This window comes from Drosophila kikkawai, chromosome 2L (genome assembly GCF_030179895.1).
Source record: "Drosophila kikkawai strain 14028-0561.14 chromosome 2L, DkikHiC1v2, whole genome shotgun sequence".
Taxonomy (NCBI): Eukaryota; Metazoa; Arthropoda; class Insecta; order Diptera; family Drosophilidae; genus Drosophila; species Drosophila kikkawai.
The window spans coordinates 23043513-23061674 of NC_091728.1; the positions used below are offsets into that span (position 1 = coordinate 23043513).

General features: G+C 45.6%; 2 protein-coding genes across 6 annotated transcripts in view; both read left to right on the top strand.

The window, feature by feature from the left end:
- Positions 1-18162, top strand: part of pk (prickle) — a 62624-nt gene that overhangs the window by 10959 nt on the left and 33503 nt on the right. For 2 of the 5 annotated variants that reach the window (XM_070283468.1, XM_070283469.1), the window contains exons 1-2: positions 13349-13811; positions 15003-15239. The exons of 1 other annotated variant lie outside the window; for it this stretch is intronic. Coding sequence is in view for 1 of the 4 variants with exons in the window: in XM_017176462.2 (XP_017031951.1) it covers positions 11747-11955 (209 nt within the window). In the remaining 3 variants the exon portion in view is untranslated. Of the gene's footprint in view, positions 1-11725; positions 11956-13348; positions 13812-13844; positions 14086-15002; positions 15240-18162 lie in introns of those variants that run through there. 2 more of the 5 variants (XM_070283470.1, XM_017176462.2) reach the window with 2 other exon arrangements.
- Positions 15418-18049, top strand: LOC108081327 (uncharacterized). Its single transcript, XM_017176465.3, has 2 exons — positions 15418-16626; positions 16892-18049. The coding sequence occupies exons 1-2, from the start codon at positions 15529-15531 to the stop codon at positions 17912-17914; spliced, it is 2121 nt and encodes a 706-aa protein (XP_017031954.1). The 5' UTR covers positions 15418-15528; the 3' UTR covers positions 17915-18049.

Here is an 18162-nt window from a genome sequence, read left to right on the forward strand (position 1 = left end):
ACTCTGCGTGTTCTTTATTGATCTAAATTTGCGGCTTGCAAATTTGTGGCTCCTTTTCGGCGGATTTGCTGGCCCGGCCGCTTATCTGGCTTAGATGGCATTCCGCGCGCATTTCATTTCGGGCAACGGCAACGGCAACTCTTTCGATTTTTCCAACTGCCAAATGCTGTAATTTCCCTTATAGATTTAGGCCCGGCTAATGAGCTCGGATCTTGGGCAATGCAATCTTACCCGGCGGCCTCGGCGCGCCGTTAAAATTGTAATCAGTTAACGCTTAATTGGGAACGCTGCCACGCCCCTCCGGGGGCATGCAATGGGACCAACACAATGGGAATCACAAGTACAGATTAGGCGGAAGAACCGCTAAGCTAACTGCCAGCCAGCGTTTTGCTTTATTCGATGTTTTTACTACTTGACTTGCCAATACATCACGGGAAGCGGGGCAACGAACGAAAAAGCGGAACCCTTTCATTACGGAGGAAAACTAAAGCGCGCTGTTCGAGAAAACGAGAAAATAATGATGAATTGCGGTATTATCGCACGGTAATGCGGCGGGAAGGAGACCCAGACCCAGAACCACATAGAAAACGGCGGGAAACTGGAGCACTTGTGCACGAACAGGGCCAGAAAGTTGGACCCAGCTCGGCCCAGGCCCAAAACAAATATGTAATTGGCCAAGCAGCAGACACGAAGGTGCGCTGGTATCACGTACTTCTCGGCCTCGCAGAGGCCAGCTCAAAATGCATCGACACGATGATTTATTTGCATTGCTAAAGCCAAGAACTTCACACTGCAAGCAAATGGGGTGAGAAAAATCATACATTAATTACAAACCGAATAAAAAACAAATTTTATATGAAATCCTTCACAAAAATATGCATTTGAACTCGTTAAAATATCTCAAAAAAAGGTTAAGGAAGTTTTTCAAGTACAAAAGTTTCACTTGTGCTTTTATCTCAGTGTCCCAGAGAGTGGGGAAAATCCAACACGTAGCCGTGGCCAATTTCCTGAACAACTTAATTGAATTGAGCTGAGGGCCCTGAGCTCGGGGCTGTGCCGTCCAACGTCTCGTATACGCAATGCCTGCTCGTCCTCCGCTGTGCCTCATTTGCATTCTACACTCTGCACGCACAGCCATAGATCGAGCTTAGATGAATAAAGAACTCCTACTTAATTCCCTTTGTGTGTACTCGGCACCGCCACACCCAGCCGCCTTCAACTTTAGCATTTCGCCGGATAGCCGAGGCCTTCGTTCCCGTTTTGCAATTAAAGTTGGACTCGCAGAGTCCGCCCAAAGCCCAAGCCTCTCTGGCGGATCCACCCAAGACAATTGCATTTGACATTTGGGCAGCCGGGCAGCTGGCAAGAAACCAATTTAAAAGCGTCAGGGATTTGAGTTTGAGTTTGAGCTCGGCCAAAGCGTTTTTCGCTTTTGTTTCGGCTGGGTTTCTGCCATAATCCGGCCTAGAGTCGATCGCTCTCTCGCTCCTCTGGCGAAGCCGCACCTTTGTCGGCCTGTCAAACTGGAAAACTGGCCAAGAGCACTCGCCTAACCGTTTTGACAATTTACCACCAACTCGGTTGCGGCTGTAGACGTTGGTATCTAGCTCTATAAGCCAGGTTTATGCGATGTCCAAAGCATAAACATAATTTTATGTGTTTTGGGATTAAACAGATGTATGCATATTCAAGTAGCTGATGGTTTTTATTTTGACGCATTGAAATATAAATTCTGATATCTTGTCGGAGTTGGCCAGAGTACATGATATTCATCCCATAAACCAAGTCGGATTCGGATTCGGAATCGCATTCGGACGTCTGACCATTTGTATAATTGGCATCTCTAATTTTTTGCTGGGATCCCCTGCCAGTGACTTATTATGGAGTTGGTAGCCGCGGCAGTTGGTAGCTGGAAAATTCACGACCAGCGCGCTGTTCTTGCGGCCGCCAGTTGAGCGTGAGTAATCGAAAAGCCGAGCGCGTTGCATAAATATCAAAAAGCACAACAAAAAGTCGCAAAAGGAGAGGAAAATGGGAAAAACGGTGTACAGTAATGGAACTGGTTTGGGCTTTTGGGGCGGCCGCTCTCAGAATTTCACGCAGACAGGCAAGCGTGGCCACTCAGTACGTACTCGTAGTAGTACCAATGGCGATCAGCGTGAGCCAGTGTTGCCATAATGCCTGTCATAAATTCTCCAAATTACCCAACACGTCGCGTTTCCAGCTTTGGCTTTGGCTTTGGCCCGGCTGATTGCAAATTGTGTGACAGCGGGGATCGCTGCACGTAAATTGAATTTATGCACTCGCCTTGTGCCGTACTTACTGGCGCGATTAATTGTCCGACAGGCCACAGGCTTTTGTCTCAGTGCATTCGTCAATCGGGTCCGACTTGACAATAGAAATGGATTTCATAACATGGCCTCCGATTGATGGCAATCCGAGGATCGCATCGGATCGCTTTAGATCGCATCGGAGCATTGAACTCGGGGCTATCTTCCCGGGGAGATCTCACATCGAGCCGGTTCCGCATTCCGCCCCTGGGGCAATCAAAAGTCCAGATTTGTGCCGGATTTTCATGTTGCGCTTATGTGCCGTGCATTAGGATCATTAATATCACATAAATGAGTTTTTATAACCATTCTGTAAAATCATTAAATTCAAAGAGCAGTTTATGGCCACCAAGTGGAGAGGAGGCAATGTGGAAAGGGAAATACGAGAGACTTTATTGGCCGTGGGTAAGGCAATGTTCCAGATGTATGAAGAAGCACTTTTAGAGCCCTTGCTAATCGGTTATTGAAGGGAATAACTTTGCTCCATTGAAAGCTAAATGCAACAAGTACAAACAATTTATTTTAATACTTACTTAAGCACAAGGATGACAGGTAAACGACCTTTTTCAGAATTTTAAGCCAAGTCTTACAGCTCAGCTAATTGCAAATGTCAGAGTTTCTACCTGTGCAATCTACTCCATTTGGTGGGTGCTCATATGCACTTTTGGTGCCAGAAATTTATTGGGTGTGTTTTGTTCGCTGAAAACGGTTTCTAAACTCAAGTTTATGGGCCACATTTTGTAAACTTTACTTTGCTTTGTCCACTTGGAAGGCACTCGACGTTGTCGCCGAGGTTGTTGCCGATGTTGCTGGCGATGTTGCTGGTTGGCAGCAGCAGCTCAAGTTCCTCACTTTGAGCAGTTGTCAAGGCCCACGCGGCTGCTGAAGGCCTCTTTGCCGCTTTCCCCCTTCTTACATACCTGTATCTCGATTATATATACAAAACATATATCCGCCGAGCGTTATCCATCCGAATTCATGCGCATTACGCGCATTTGCGTAACAGATTCAAGTGCGCGATACGGAGGGTCTCGAGAGCGAGAGCTCGGAGGAAAACAAGAAACTGTTTTTTAAAAACCTTCTCCACGCGGTTGTTGTTGGGAGCATTACGCAGCAATACAAGTTTTCAAGTGCCGAGACTCAGAAACTGAAATATTTTCTGTTTTGTATTTGATTTGATGTTGGCGCGTAATGAGTTAGCAGAAGTTTTGGGTTGGAGTCGAGAAACCAGTTTTCCTTCCCTCCCGGGGGGAGCCTACCATTTTTTCCAATTTAAAAATTAACTGTGCTTTGATTAATACTCGATTATTCCCAGCACTGCATGTGTCTATAAATTACGGAGGTTCTCCTGCCGGCTGCTCCTCTAATGTGCTAAATGGGGCTGAGGAAAGTGGTGATGGAAGGTCCAGGATGACAGCAGTAAATTGCAGGAGTTTTTGTGTAATTTATGAGCAGTTTTGCCGGCTAATTGGCCTAATTACGCTGCAGTTTGCTCTGAGGACAACATCAATTGCGACTGGGATTGGGACTGGGCCTGGAGACGCTGGCAATTCACACTTCCGCGATTGGGCCAGAGTTTGTATTAGCCACAGCCGATGTAGCTGGCCAACTTGCAAAAGAACACAAGAAAAAACAGTTTAGTTAATTATTAATTAGTAAAGTAGAAAGTTAATAAGTCAAGTTAATATTTTCCAGTTAATTGCTGTAGTTGTATATTTCCTAAAGGCTTTGGTAAAATTTTCTTTTTTTTTAATTATATTTATTTTTTCGGTGTATCAGCCACGGCAAACAACAAAGGCAGGCGGCATCGACAGTCGACAGTTTGAGAGTCGAGAGTCAAGAGTCGCAAGTTGCAAGTCGCAAGACGCCGAGCTCAAGAATCGAGTGCAGGGAATGGCACCCAAAGTCAGACGGCAGCATCTGCGAGAGCCTGGCCTGCAGTATGTCTGCTGCCAACATCGTGACTAATTACATGCGACATAAAGCGAAAGAAACGGCCCACAGCTCGCCAAGACTGTGGGGGGAGGGGGGTTAGAGAGAGGGTACAAACTAAGCAACCAGGTCGTATACGTAATTGAAGAAAAAGTATCTGAAAATTGCCAAACAACAGCAGCGGCAGCAGGAGCAGTAATTGGCAGGAAAAGGCAACATCGGTGGCAGTGGCAGTTGCAATATCTGCAGTACTGCAACTTGACAATTCAATAAAACTCTGGGGCCCCGTCTGCCACTGCAATTGCAGTTGAAAAGTCTAGTAATCGGCTTTGTAATTTGAGCAGTGCCAAAACTGAAGCCAGCTAATTGAAAAGCGCCTTTCTTTTCTTTGTTGCTCCTCCCGAAAACTGCTCGTTAAATCTGCATCTGCCACGGCGTTGAGGAGAACAATTTATTTACAAGTATTTTTAGATCTGGCCACAAAAAACTGCAACTGCAACTGTAGTTTGGATTCTGGTTTCTGGTTTCTGGACGCTGCTCGCTGCTCCTCATCTCGGACGCCCACTAGCATGCCATCGCCATCTGCTGAGGTTGCATTTTCAGTTGCCACACGAAAATAGCGCAAAGTAGTGCATCAATAAACAATAACAATGCTCCTTAGCTGCCGATGTTGCTGCTGCTGGTGCTATTGCTGCTGTTGCTGCTGCTGCTGCGGTGCAGGCAAACAGGAAAAGCCGAGGCAGAAGTAGATCTGCACAGCGAGAAATAAAAGATTGCAACTGACTAGGAAAAGATACAGGCTTTTCTACAGATACAAGCTTCAAGTTTGATTAACAATTTAAAATGTATCTTCAATATACCTGGAAATAACTGAAACATCTCATACCCTTAATAGTTCCTTCTAAAATATGCTTGTAGAAATCACAGTCTTGTTCTTTTCTCGCTGTGTACCTGCTGGCCACATGTGCGGATGTTGCAATTGCAGCCGCTGGCTAGCAGCAGGCTGTCAATAAAAAACAGAAAACAGAGATAGGCCAGCAAAAAAAAAGGAAAAAAAAACGAGGAAAGAAAAGAAAAAGGGGTAAATGGCAGGCTGAGAGCAAAGTGTGGCGGTGGAAAATAAAACATGTGCAAGCTGCAGTGGCCCGCGGTTAAGTGAAAGAAATCGCTGCCAATAGCGGAAATATTAGCGTTTACAGATCAGTAAAGGGGATCTGGCAGGGGGTTGCGGGGGTGGACACCTCAAAGGCAAGCCTCTTAGCCCCGAAAACTACAATGTGTTTATTATTGCCTCAAAATATAGATCTCAAAAAGGAGGGCGGGCGCACACGAGGGGCGTTGAAATCAAGTGGAATATGAAAAGTATTTTCATGTAGATCGATGTCGATTCAGTTTATAATTTATTTGCTGAACTTGATTTTCTAGTTTTGTGCTCTCGAATCTATAACAAGATCAACTAGATTAGACAAATCGAAATCAATACAATATGTGGAGTATTTTTATAATGTAAAACTAAAAACATGAAGTACTGACATGAAGACATATTTTATTGGCCATTAATACATATCTTGGGTGACTTTTAACGAACGCGGTTAAATATCAAATGTACATACATTTTATTTATTAAACCATTGAACGGGTTACAAGATAATAATCATTTAAATCTTAATTGAATTTGAAAGTATGGGGAAAAGAGAATCGAATTAGTCGAATCTTTAGCAGAAACTTTTCAGGCCTTGTCAACTTTCCATGTTCCATGGTCCAAAACAGAGGAATGTCTCCTCCCCTCTTGGCTTGTTTCGATCATCCCTATGTCCCACATTCCCAGCGTCAAACTCCAAACTTCGAGTGGCAAACTCTATCAACTGCCTCGAGGCAATCCGGAATGCCAGAGCCCGAAGTGAGCTCGATTACATGCCACCCCATTTAGACCAAATCAATGCCATCCTGGGCCTAATCCAATTGTCGCTGAAAGGACCGGGGCCCGGACCCGAGGCGAGATTTTTGGCAACTCGACTGGCAACATCAAATGCCTCGACATGCCATGTTAAGGACGAAGTCAAACCGATTGTGTTAAATCAAATGAAGCATAATTTTTACTCAATTTATGTGGATGCATGCAGTTCCTCCCAGTTAACCCGTCGTTCCCAGTGGATCGCTTAGCCTGTCATTCCGTCACCCCCACTCAACCCCAAGAGGGTTGATGGTGGTTGATGGTGCCTGCTGACTTTGATGAGGACAGGACAGGACCTTGGGTACATCATATTTCTATTAATGACTTGCATATTTATGAGCCCCGTTCCGAAATCCAGCGCTTAGCCGGAACCAGACCCATTCCAATTGCCCGTGGGCACTGCTTCGAAGTCGAAATGAGTGCAAATAGGCTGATTTTAATAATAAACAAACACGAGCACAAACACAAATAGGCATCAAATGTGTTTCGAGTCTATTTGAGTTTTGGTCTTGGCCGCCAGCGATGACTGGATCTCGTGCCTATACGTTTGTATACATATATACTCGTACATTTATGGTACACCGCCCCGGGAAGAAGAGAACATTTAACTGGAATTCGTACACAGTACACAGGGCTTCCCATTTCGAAATGCTCGCCTCCATCCGCGGTGTTCCAGCTACTCGTGCTTTGATGTGGTTCCCTGGCCATGGATTTCGTCAACATGTGGCTCCGTCCAACGAGGCGTGCAGAGTCTTTAAATAAACAACAAAAAAGCACGGGCAGCCAAGGAAGTTGCCAGCAAAATATGCTCCACATTTGCATACATGCTCATCAGCGGACTCGCTCTTTTTGTGGCCACGGGTGTAACGACCCAGAGATCGGCTCACGCTGCCACAATTGGGTGACCAAAAAGTGGAGTAGTTACGGCCAAGTGCCTAGCTCTCTCCAGCTTTATGACCGCCTCTGTGCGGGCCCATCAACTCGGCGAGTTCCCACAGCCGGCGACAAGGCCTAATGCGAGGAAGACACAACAATGCCATATCAAAGTCACAGCGACAACTAATAGCGCTCCCGTAATGAAGTGTTAAGAAATATCAGACGGGGTCCGCTAATGAAATACCCAGGTGGCGGGGATCGCAAAAGCAACTTGGAGTACAAGTAAACGTAGAAATTGTAATTGAGCGGGTTCTGCAGGCCTATCTTTTTGATAATGATGGGAAAACATCAACTAGTTGGATGTTCTTACTTGGGGAATGGAACGAAACTGGTAAAAGTTAAAGAGTTGAAAACTACATAAGTAGTATTAAGCCATTAACTAAAGATTCAGATATTTTGTGTGGCGCTAAATGCTTTCAAAATAAAAGACCCTAGAAAAAGAGCTTTATTAGTACCATTATTCTACACTGGCAGGGTATTACAATTGTAATTATCTAAACTTAAATTAAATTGGCTTATATCCTCTTCTACATTTATCTGAGTAGTTGAGATCATAAATAAGTTGTTTTGTTCTTAAAAGAATAGCGCGGCTTTTTATACAGTTTTCTTTGGCTTCCACTACAAAACCTCTTCTGTAAACGTAGCTACTAATTTATATTTTTATCGAACTATTATTTAAGAAATTAAAAACACTTTTACATATATTAGAATCATTTAAATTCCAACTTGAATACAAAAGCAGTGACTTAACAATATTTGGGCTTCTCTATTTAACTTATTCAAAAGAATACAGATTCTATTAAAAAAATATATGGTTAATAAGGTTTATTTTATTAACAAACTTATGTATTTTAGTATTTATTTTAATTAATGCCATTTCCTAGCACCTCAGTTTGATTTCCAAGCCATTTTGAGACCCATCCAAAAATGGGCTAAGCCACCCCCAAAAAAGGCTTCACCGTAGACCGTATGTACGTAAACCCAGCAAATGGAATTAGGAAATCTTTTTCGCCAAATCCAACAAATCATGTTAAAGCTGAACCATCGAAAGCGGTGTGTGTCTAGTGGGTCTAGCCCAGCAGAATGCCGGCGGGCAGAGTGTTTACACCGCTCTCGGTTTTGCTGTTTTCAAAACTGTGCGGTCGGTCTGCAGTGGTGCAAGGGGAAGGGGTCGGCGTGGGCGTATTGCGACATTATCGAGGGTGGAAAGACCCGTCGAGGAACTGCCAGACGGCAAGGGCATAAAGTTTATGTAATTATTTTTATGCCGACTCTCATAACTGAAGTGGAGCGGAGTGTGGGTGTGCACTGAGGGAAATGTTCTTTGGGAAATATAAATCATAAATCTATGACAAGCTAAAAGTCTTTTTCGTTGGAAACGATTTAAAAAAAAAACCCCACCAGTTAGATCTATAAATAAATCAAAAAAATAATCATTTTTATTCTGTGAAATTTTAAGAATAAAATTTAATCAAGTTTTGTCCGGTTTTGTTTGGAATTTGAAGAAAACTTGCACCTATTCTAAAGTATACTTTTCATTTATTTTTTTACGGTGCACAAGAGTGTTTGATTGCTCAAGTGTGCGTGTGTGCGAGTGTATGTGTCTCCTGGGGCTGTGTCAGCCCTTTTCCTTGGGCCGAGGCCATTCGAGTTGCTAACTATGTGAGTTATGCAATGAATAAAATTAAATTACACAAATGTCATTGGCTGTGATGTTGCTCTGGTTGCTCTGGTTGCTCTGCTGGTTTCTCCCAGCAACATGTTGCTAATGACAGCCTCAGATCTCTCTCATCTCGCCCGGAATCCGGCAGATGCATTTTAATTAAAATCCCGAAGAAGGGCTCGCTTTAATCCAGAGTATCCAAAACGGAAATTGCGTGCGGCTGTTGAAGTGTCGGTTGTTATTGCTCCACCACCACCCACCGGTAAGCCACCCACCGATTCAGATATGCATGTTTGTTGTCCTGTCTGCAGGGTTGATTTGGCAAACGACGCAATTTGTTGTTGTTTGCGCTGGCAGCATGGTGGCATGGTGGGTCAGTGGGTGCTGAGTGTTGGGTCCCGCGGAGTATGAGGTATTTGCACATTAAATACCGTGGCGTAACCCGGCAGAGCTTTCACTTTTCCCGTGTTTGCACACAGAGAAAAGCGCTGAAAACACTAGGCTCTTTAAGATTTAGCAGAAAGGCAGTATTAGTGTGCCTTGGGTTTAGACCTTATAAGGAAGGGACTTTTAAAAATAATACTTAATAATAAAGCTTAATATTTGTATTTCTTTTGTATTTTAAGAAAAGTTCTTGCATATGTCTTGTGTTTACTTAACTCTTTGGATAACTCCATTCCACGCAAATCTAGTCCGATCGACTTTGAGATAGATAGTTTCTCAGAAGAATCAAAGAGTATGTGATTCATCCATATAAGTAACTTCAGCTGATCTTGAATTTATTTAACTTAGAAAAATAAGCAAATATTCTTGAAAATCATCATACAAATTAAGGTTTAACTTATAAATGAATAAAACTGAGAAAATCGGAAGGCATTGTAAACCAATACCTTTTGGTTCAGTGTGCCTTTATGCATTCTATTCCCTGGAGCCTCGTAAGTGTTGCCAAGTTGATTGTTTTGGCCTGCAATCGGTGGGTTGAGTACTGGAGAATGGGTTAAGCCCTGTACAGTTGCCTCCGGCTGACTCTTTGTTCCGTTGGATGGTTAATTGCCAGCGAAAGCTCTTCTTCGAGAAGTCCGTCCTGTTCGGTGCATAGGCAGCATATGAAATCATAAAATTTAACGATCGCCGGAGTGTCTGGCCAGCTTTATTTTGGACAGGGGGTGGTTTTCTGCCTTTTTGGGTGACCGGGAACCACCCAACTACCACCCAATGGCGCTCAGCTGCTCGGCACGTGTTCAAATTACCGTGAAGACGCTTAGGGGTGAATTCTCCGCAACAACAACAACATCAGAGACAACAGCCGGCAGCCAAACGACATTCAAATTGAGTGAGTGAATTAAAAAACCTGGCAATCACGAGAGTTGAGAGAGGATTCTCTGGCGAAGAGAGAGACTCTATTTCTCTCGGCGAATTTTACTATATTTGTAGCGAAATTCGAGCATACGTTCGAGCGCTGGCTTCCTTCCGTCCTTTGTTCGCTTTTCCGGCGTTTTTGGGGTTTGTTCGCCACGCTTCGGACTTCCCTTCCGTGTAACTGTGCTGGTGAGTGTGAGCGGTAAAAGGTTTTTGCGCCAGTGTGTGTGTGAGAGGTCACGGGGATCGTGCCTGCCAGACTTTAATGGTTATAGGTTTCCTCTGAGCACAGTGGGCTGAGAATGATTTACCTTGAATGCCAGAAGGACTTTTTTCCATTTTTAGATATTGCAAATGTATCAAAAATGTTATTAAATTAAAACATAAATTAAACCATTAAATAAACCATCACCAAATATGGGTTCTTCTAAGCACATTTTAAACTGGAGCAAGGTTCGAACAGCCTCTAGACAGAAACCCAGGGCCTCCAACTCACAGATCTAGAATTTACACTGCCTTCCATAAAGTGAGTTGTTGAGAATTTCTGTTCTTTCATTTCGAAAAAATGAGGAATATAAAAATAAATACATATAGTATGAGGTCCTGCCAGATTTTCAGTTTCTTAATCTCCAATCTTTCGAGCCACTGTGCCGGGCTCTCGAAAGGTGAGTCCACTCACCCACTCTCAGGCACACAACCCCCCTTTTCGAGCCGCTCTTTTGGCTACATAATTTCAACAATATGCGTGCATCGAACACTGCGCCACCACAATCTAGGAAAACGAAATCAGACATAAAAACATTACATTCAAACCCTTATTTTACACACTCGCTAAAAAGAGGAAGGACCAGCAGGAGCGGGAGCAGGAGCGAGGACAAACCAAAACTGAAACTGAAACTGAAGCCAAGTCGCAGGACTCAAGGACGCGAGGCGCTAACGGGGCGAGTTCTCTTGCAGCGACAAGGGATGCAAAGGCGAGCGCCAGATATTAACCCTCCGCTGCACGAGTGTGTGTGTCCGGGGGTTAGTATTGGTGCGCCTTTGTGCTACGTGCGATATGTGTGTGTGTGTGTGTGTGCAGGAGAGTGTTGTGTTTTCGCCGTGCTTGTCAATCCCGCCGTGCCAAAACAAACGCAACGCGAGGCAAGAACCATCCGTGAGTGCAACGCGAGCGGAGGCCACGCGCTCCGTCCGGTGATTCCGCGAATTTCCAGCTTCCAACGATAACGCGCGCGATAATGCGAATTAATACTATAAATAAATTTAATTCCAAGACGTCGGGTGATGAAAGTATTACAAAATTCCCTAGAAGTTGACCGTGTAGCGAACAGAAATCTCAGTTCCAACTCGTATTATGTGCCGGCTGCCTTTGTTATTGTTTGCGACTTCTTCGGGGAAATAGTTCTTTGTGTGTTAGGGCTAGTGTATCTGTGTGCGTGCTCGTGTATCTGTGAGTCAGCGCAAATGGCATTGCGCATCTTTGTTTGCCCCCAAAATTCGAGACTCTCCTAGCGGAGTTGTGGCAGTGAAAGCGGCGCCAAAATCCAAACCCAAATCCAAAAGCCTGAAACAATGAGCGACTCGTTCGATAACCTGCACGCCGATAGCGATAGTCGGGCGATAGTCGACGGACCGCCCAACGATGGAGACTCGGATGAGGAGGTCATCGAGGGCATGGCGCTGCTGGAGGGCAACTACCAGGTGCTGCGCCAGTGGGTGCCGCCGGCCCCTAACTATTGGGATGCACCGCCCAAGGCCGTCATCAAGTCCGCCGAAGTCAGGTAATCCCGCCAGCCTGCTGCAGCAACTTGCAGCAGCCACACTGCGACACTACAACATGCTTATGCAATTAAGAGTGCCATTGCTGCGGCCACATTTGGCGATTGCCTTCAATAAGTTTTAATTAAGTGCTTCGGGTTTGATTTGACAGCGCATTCCATTTTGCTGCTCACAAATTGCACAGCAATTAACTCGAATCAACTCGAATCGAAGTCGGAGAAGCCGAGCGGAGTGGAGCAGAGCTCGAGCTTGGGCATACACTGGGAGAACATATTATTAAAATATTGGTACTTTTGGTATATATTTAAAAGGGAATTAGACCTTATCTTAACTTGAACACTAAAGTTTAATAGATTTTTCCCATGGTAATTGTAGACCTGTAGTGGCGGGTAAATTTCTCTGTCAAGCCACCGACTTGATCTTTTAAATATACCCTAAGATATGACTTTATGATTTCAGTCAGAAGTTTGCAACGCATTTAAATAGACATACACAACCCTATGAGGTAGATATATTCTTGATCAGTATCAGCAGCCGAGTTGATCTACCCATGTCCGTCTCTCGGTAAAGAAATTAAATTACCTATACGGTATATTTGAAAGTAACTACCTCGTTTAGGATACCAGTAAATGATTATGATTTCAGCTTAAACTGCTCCCTTTTTATTTTTCCCCGTGTAGCTTTCGGGCTAGATTCGATAGCAGCAGCGATCCCAGACCGCTCTAACGGTCCAAGGCATCGGCACTTGCCGCACCGCCGCCATTCAATAAAAGTGCAGTTATTTGTAACGCACTTTTATGGCCACACATGTGACTCGAGCCTCGGACCCGTACTCGAACTGGCCGGGCGGGTCCCGGGTCCGGCCGTTGAAAATCTCAATGGATTTGGCCTCGGCGCCTGACCAATAATTTTCGCGTCTTAACAGCTTGCAATTCATTCAATAAAAATTTGATTATTATGGGCGTCATCAAGTGCGGCGAACGGCATTTGCATGTCGAGCAGCAACTAACCGAAAGCCAATAAATACGATTTTAGTGTGTGCAATACCCTTGTTGTGCTCAGTTGACAGATGGTGTATCGGTTTGATGTTTGCAACATCATTAATAAGTGGGCAGCTTTGACATTGTGTTGTCAATAGTTTTGATTTGGTGTTGTATAGAATGGGTCCCATTTTTATTATAACTATTTGAAAAGTTATCATAAAGAGATTCATCTTCTAGGTATCTTGTAGTCGGTTCGCATTAGTTTTGCCAAGTTGAAAAATACTATTTAACGAGTTAAAGCGATATATAATTATCTGAAATGGCTGGAAAATCTTAATTTTCAATGTTTTTAAGCATTGTAATTTTATAAAAGTTCTTGGAACTTTTCCGATCTATCAGAATATAAATACAAATAGTTTAAGCATCAGTTTCTGATATTCTTAACTTGATCTTGCTTTCGATTTGTTAAATATATGAAATATAATTTTCTAAAAACAAAAAGCGGTCTACAAGGAAAAAGTCTCTGCCCATCCAAATCCTCTAGCAAGGGACTTGATTCGGGTTTCCAACAGAAGCCGGCTACTACGTAACGACCAACCAACCCAGCCATAATTAGTCAGGGCTATTTACTCTGTACCAGTCTACATGACTGCTAGTTAGGTAGTATTGTAAGATTTGATACACTTATTGTTAGTATCCTAAATGAGAAGGTTCAATAAATAAAAGCAAAGCAAATTTTACTCATACTATAAATAGTATAATGAAAAAAACTATCAATTCTGGTGATAATAGTGACTGCACTGAACCAAAGTCTTACCTAAAGTTCTCAAAGAAAACACTAGAATTCATTTCCAGCAAGGGATAATTCTCTCTTTGTAAGCTGTCCCACATTATATATGTATCATGTCGTTACATGGATGCTACAAGACCTGCTCACACCACCGACTCCACATCGCCATCCATCAGCATTTTTGCATTGATAGTGCACAAACAGACTGTACGGGTTTATTTGTCCCACTATCCGTCCGTCACTCGGTCCGTCCGTCTATCTGACTTCACTCAACGAGCGCCAGCAGTTGGCGTCTGCGTCTGGAGTCGCTGTTGTTGCTGCTGTGGCTGCTGCTGTTGTCTCACTGTCAACACCAAGTGGTATGCAACATGCGGCTGGAAGAAGAGGGGGATCGGGATCGGGATGCAGGTTCTCCGTGGCAGCCGTTGACAACTGCAGCATGAGTCTGCTGTATTGAGTCGCAGTCGCCTGTTGCTGGCTGGTAAATAATAAATGCGTTGCTTGAGTGCATGCGAAATGGGAAATCAAAATGCAAACGCTGCCGGATTTTTTGCTGGCTGCACTTGATGCGGTGGCAACAATGTCCCCCGGCCTGGCTTCGTTTTGTTTTCGTCCGCCGGACCGTTAAGAGCAGCAGCGGCAGCAAGAGTCTCGTCTCCCATTCCACGGCATTGTGGTGCGAGTGGCAGTATCTTTTGCACGTTCTCAATATGCATTTCAGAATTACAATATGTTGATTGCATTTCGCCGTCACGTAGAAGGAGCACATGCACTCCAGGGCTTCCAGCCGCCGTAATAATGATGAGTATTGAAGCAGCCAACAATGCGATGCATTTCCGTACATCCCTTTCCCAGTCCCAGTCCAACTATCGCTCCCTACTCGGCTTCCCTTCCTGCGGTTAGTTAACCTTTGTTCTTGGCCAGGACCCGTTCCGTCCCGCAGCGGTTTGGGCCAAATTACTTTATACCTCTGCTCGGTCGGTCGGTTGCCAGGGTAATTGATATGGCTTTGTTTCGCCCTTTTGTTGGGTGAAAAGTTTGTTTCTGGGATGCGAACCCCGTTTTACTTCCTCCCCTGAACTCCTTGGGTGCCCCAACCCCCGGCCACATGAAAGCAACTCCTCGATCCGACCTCCTGCCAAACCGCAGATGACATAATTAATGAGCCTTTGAACCGTCCATAAATAAGGAATAGTTCGCAGTCGCTTTCTTGTTAATTTTGCACATGACTCGTGTATAAATCAATTTAATATTTTCTCTCCCCTCTCCGTTTCAGGTAAGTTGACATACGACAGCCCCGGCGATACCTTGCTCTTTGGCGACGCGGTGCCAGTCACAATGGCAACATCGACATCAACAACAGCAACTTTTTTGTGTGAATTGTGTGAAGGCGGCACGTCAATGTCATTGAGTCTTGGCCGGGCTAGAAGCAATGGCAAGGGAGCCTCCAAATTACGATGACTTGTCACACCACCAGGTTTCCTGGCTGTTGGGCGCTGTTTGGCGCTGGCTGGTGGGTATTGTTAGCAAATTAGCACAACAGCTAGTCCCATAAATTGCAATTTACCAGGCCTTGGCTAGCCGATAAATTTACTCTCAAGTCTCTTCGGGCCTGCAGGGCGAACTTATGCCGAAATAAGGTCAATTAGTTTTATCTGGTTAGCTAAAAAAAAAGTTGAGGGACAAATCCAAATCCAGGAAAAGTGCAAACTTAGCCTGCCATGCTGTTACACACCTCACACAACACGTTTATGTCATAGAAATACTGTCCGTGGGCTTCGCATCTGAACAAATCATTCAATATGAAGGGCACCCAATCCTCTTTGCTTACGGTAAGGATGCAGCAAAAGCCTACGATGCATTCCGCACGATCCACCATGAATGATAACTACCTGGAAAATGGGGAAGAAGGCGCCGCAGCGGCGGCCAATGCGACTGTGGACAGCATCCTAAAACAGGTGCTGAGTGAGGAGGCCCACCTATTGAATGCATCGAACAGCTCGATGGAACAGCTGGACCAAGTGAAGTGTTCGCGCATAGTGGTTGCTGAGGACCTGGTCATGGACCCGCGGCTGCTGGCCTGGAACCGCGTGCTGGAGCAGCGCCGCAGACTGCAGAAGCGAATCGAGCGGGAGACGGGCAAGCGGCCCGAGGACGTTCTGTTCAACCGCCCGACGACCATCGACGAGGCCAGCAAGCGGATGATCCTGCGCGTCCTCGACACGGCTGACAGGTCGCGTCCACAGGTGCGTGTCCAAGAGGACTCTATGCTGGGCACGCTTAAGGCGCGCTGCGAACCCGAGCTCTGCCGCGAGATTCGGGAACTGTATGCAGCCAAGCCGCAACTCCAGCCAGTGGAGTTCGTCGGCCTTCCGCAGGTCACCCAGGAGGAGCTGACTGCCACCGCGACTGCCACCGAAAGCCAGTGGCACCGCTCTGAGATCCTTGGCCAGCGAATCCAGGTCAACAAGCAATCCATCCAAAACGTACTTGAGTTTGCTCCCGAACTTGAGAAGCTGCAGATTGTCCCCACCAATGTGGAGACGCACACCAAGATGGATCCTATTACCATGATTGGCGTGGACCACATGCAAGCCATCTCCGAGGATTCTACACAGGAAGATGACGAGGACTCGGAGGCAGAGATGGATGCTATACTCCAGGAGTGGGAGGAAGAGGACGGTCCAGCAGACATTGAGGTGACAACGGCGACAAAGGAAGTTGGCAAAGAACAAGTAGAGGTCACCGATTTGGATGAGTACCAGACTACTGATGGGGTGATGATTAACGGATGTTTATACGACTACCGCGAAATGAAAGGGCCGAACAGGAAGGGCATCCAATTGCTGCTCAAGTGCGATCCTCACCAGCGTGTGGTCAAGACACTGGTGGACATTCAGGTAAAAGTCGGGGTCCTTGATATTCGAGCTGGTCATTTCTAAATATTTACAAGATTCAGAAAGAATGTTGGGTTTCGCGAGTTTCCAAATTGCTAATTTTCTTTTTCTCATGTAACTATGTGAGGCCTCTATTTGCTAGATTTATTTAGATTTTGAAAAAGAGAGTGCAAACAAATCATATGGCGTTACTCATCTTGTGGTTATAGTGACCTTTCTTGTGACTTTGCCTCAAAACTTATATAATCCTTTTCCTGAAAACCAACAGAACCTTAGCCAGAAACTCCTGCACGTATACTGGGCGAGCAGGAATCGCTCCCGGACAGACCACCAGCCCATGGAGGGCGAGCTGGTTTTCGATCGCTGCGAGTTCATCTTGGAGCCAAAGAGTCGCCGGCAGATCCGCGTTCTTTATCATCCGCAGGTTGTGGGCTTGACCACGCAGCGCTGGAGTCTGTGCCTTGTCAAGTCGCCCGTCTGCGGCACCCGGCGCCTCATGGTAATCATCCAGGGCATGTGCACCATGCCAGATCCCTATCTGCGGCGACTGCAGAACCACCGGCAGGTGCCGGGCGACAAGCAACAGCTCCGGCAGGCCAACAGCATCCTCAAGGTGCAGGCCAGCCTGGCGCCCATCATCGAGAACCCACCGCTGATGTGTCCCTACCAGAGAATCCTTGACGAGCGAGAACTTTTCAACTCTGAAAACCCCTCCTACCGCTGCGAGCGGTACGCCGATCTGGAGGCTCTCAAGGATCTATACGCGCTGGCCAAGAAGCCTCGTGACCGGCCCTGGGACCTGAGTATCGAGAGCCTGCGCCGCTCCATCAGTAGGCGGGAGACCCGTTTGCTACGGGAGAGTCTGCACAACAAGCTGGTCGACCTGCTCCAGCCGATGAAGTGCAACAGGGGCGAGGCCCTCATCCGGATGGAGCACAATCCAGAGCGGGACCGGGCCTGCTTCATCTATGTGCGTGGCACCATCAGCAGTGCCATCGAAGAGTGGGAGAAGATGGCCCTAGGCCTGGACGAACAGTTTTTCAAGATGGAGCTGCTGCGTCAACAACGTAAGGAGCAGGAGAATAAGGAAATGGAGGAGAACCCAAGGAAAACCCTGCAGTTTCAGGATCTCTTGGAGCTGCCGGAGGAGCTGAAGACCATAGAAAATGTCTCGAGAAGGACCAGGAGCAACAAGTATTTGAAGGATTCCCTCTACATGCACACCTACAATCTGCTCTGCGATGCCGCCGAGGACATCGTGTCCGTGATCGAAAGCACAAGTCACCTATGATCCAAATGCTGGCTGTGGGCAACTATTTCAAATCATTTTCAGACTTTTCCAATTGTAGATACCGAGCTTCGCCCTACTCTCAAGTTCATACATATATTTCCTTACTTTGAGCTGCAATAAAAATAATGAAAACAACCAGGGTCAGGGTACTCCGATTTAAAAAGGATCCTTTTCTGAGAGGGATTGAAGAGGAACTTATCTTCAATTCTAATCGACATTGGATTGAATTAAATACAACTAAATACTAG

Coding starts and splice junctions, on each gene's coding strand:
- LOC108081327 (XM_017176465.3), top strand. CDS start 15,529: ATGAAGGGCACCCAATCCTCTTTGCTTACGGTAAGGATGCAGCAAAAG. Junction 16,627..16,891: donor AGACACTGGTGGACATTCAG/GTAAAAGTCGGG, acceptor GAAAACCAACAG/AACCTTAGCCAGAAACTCCT.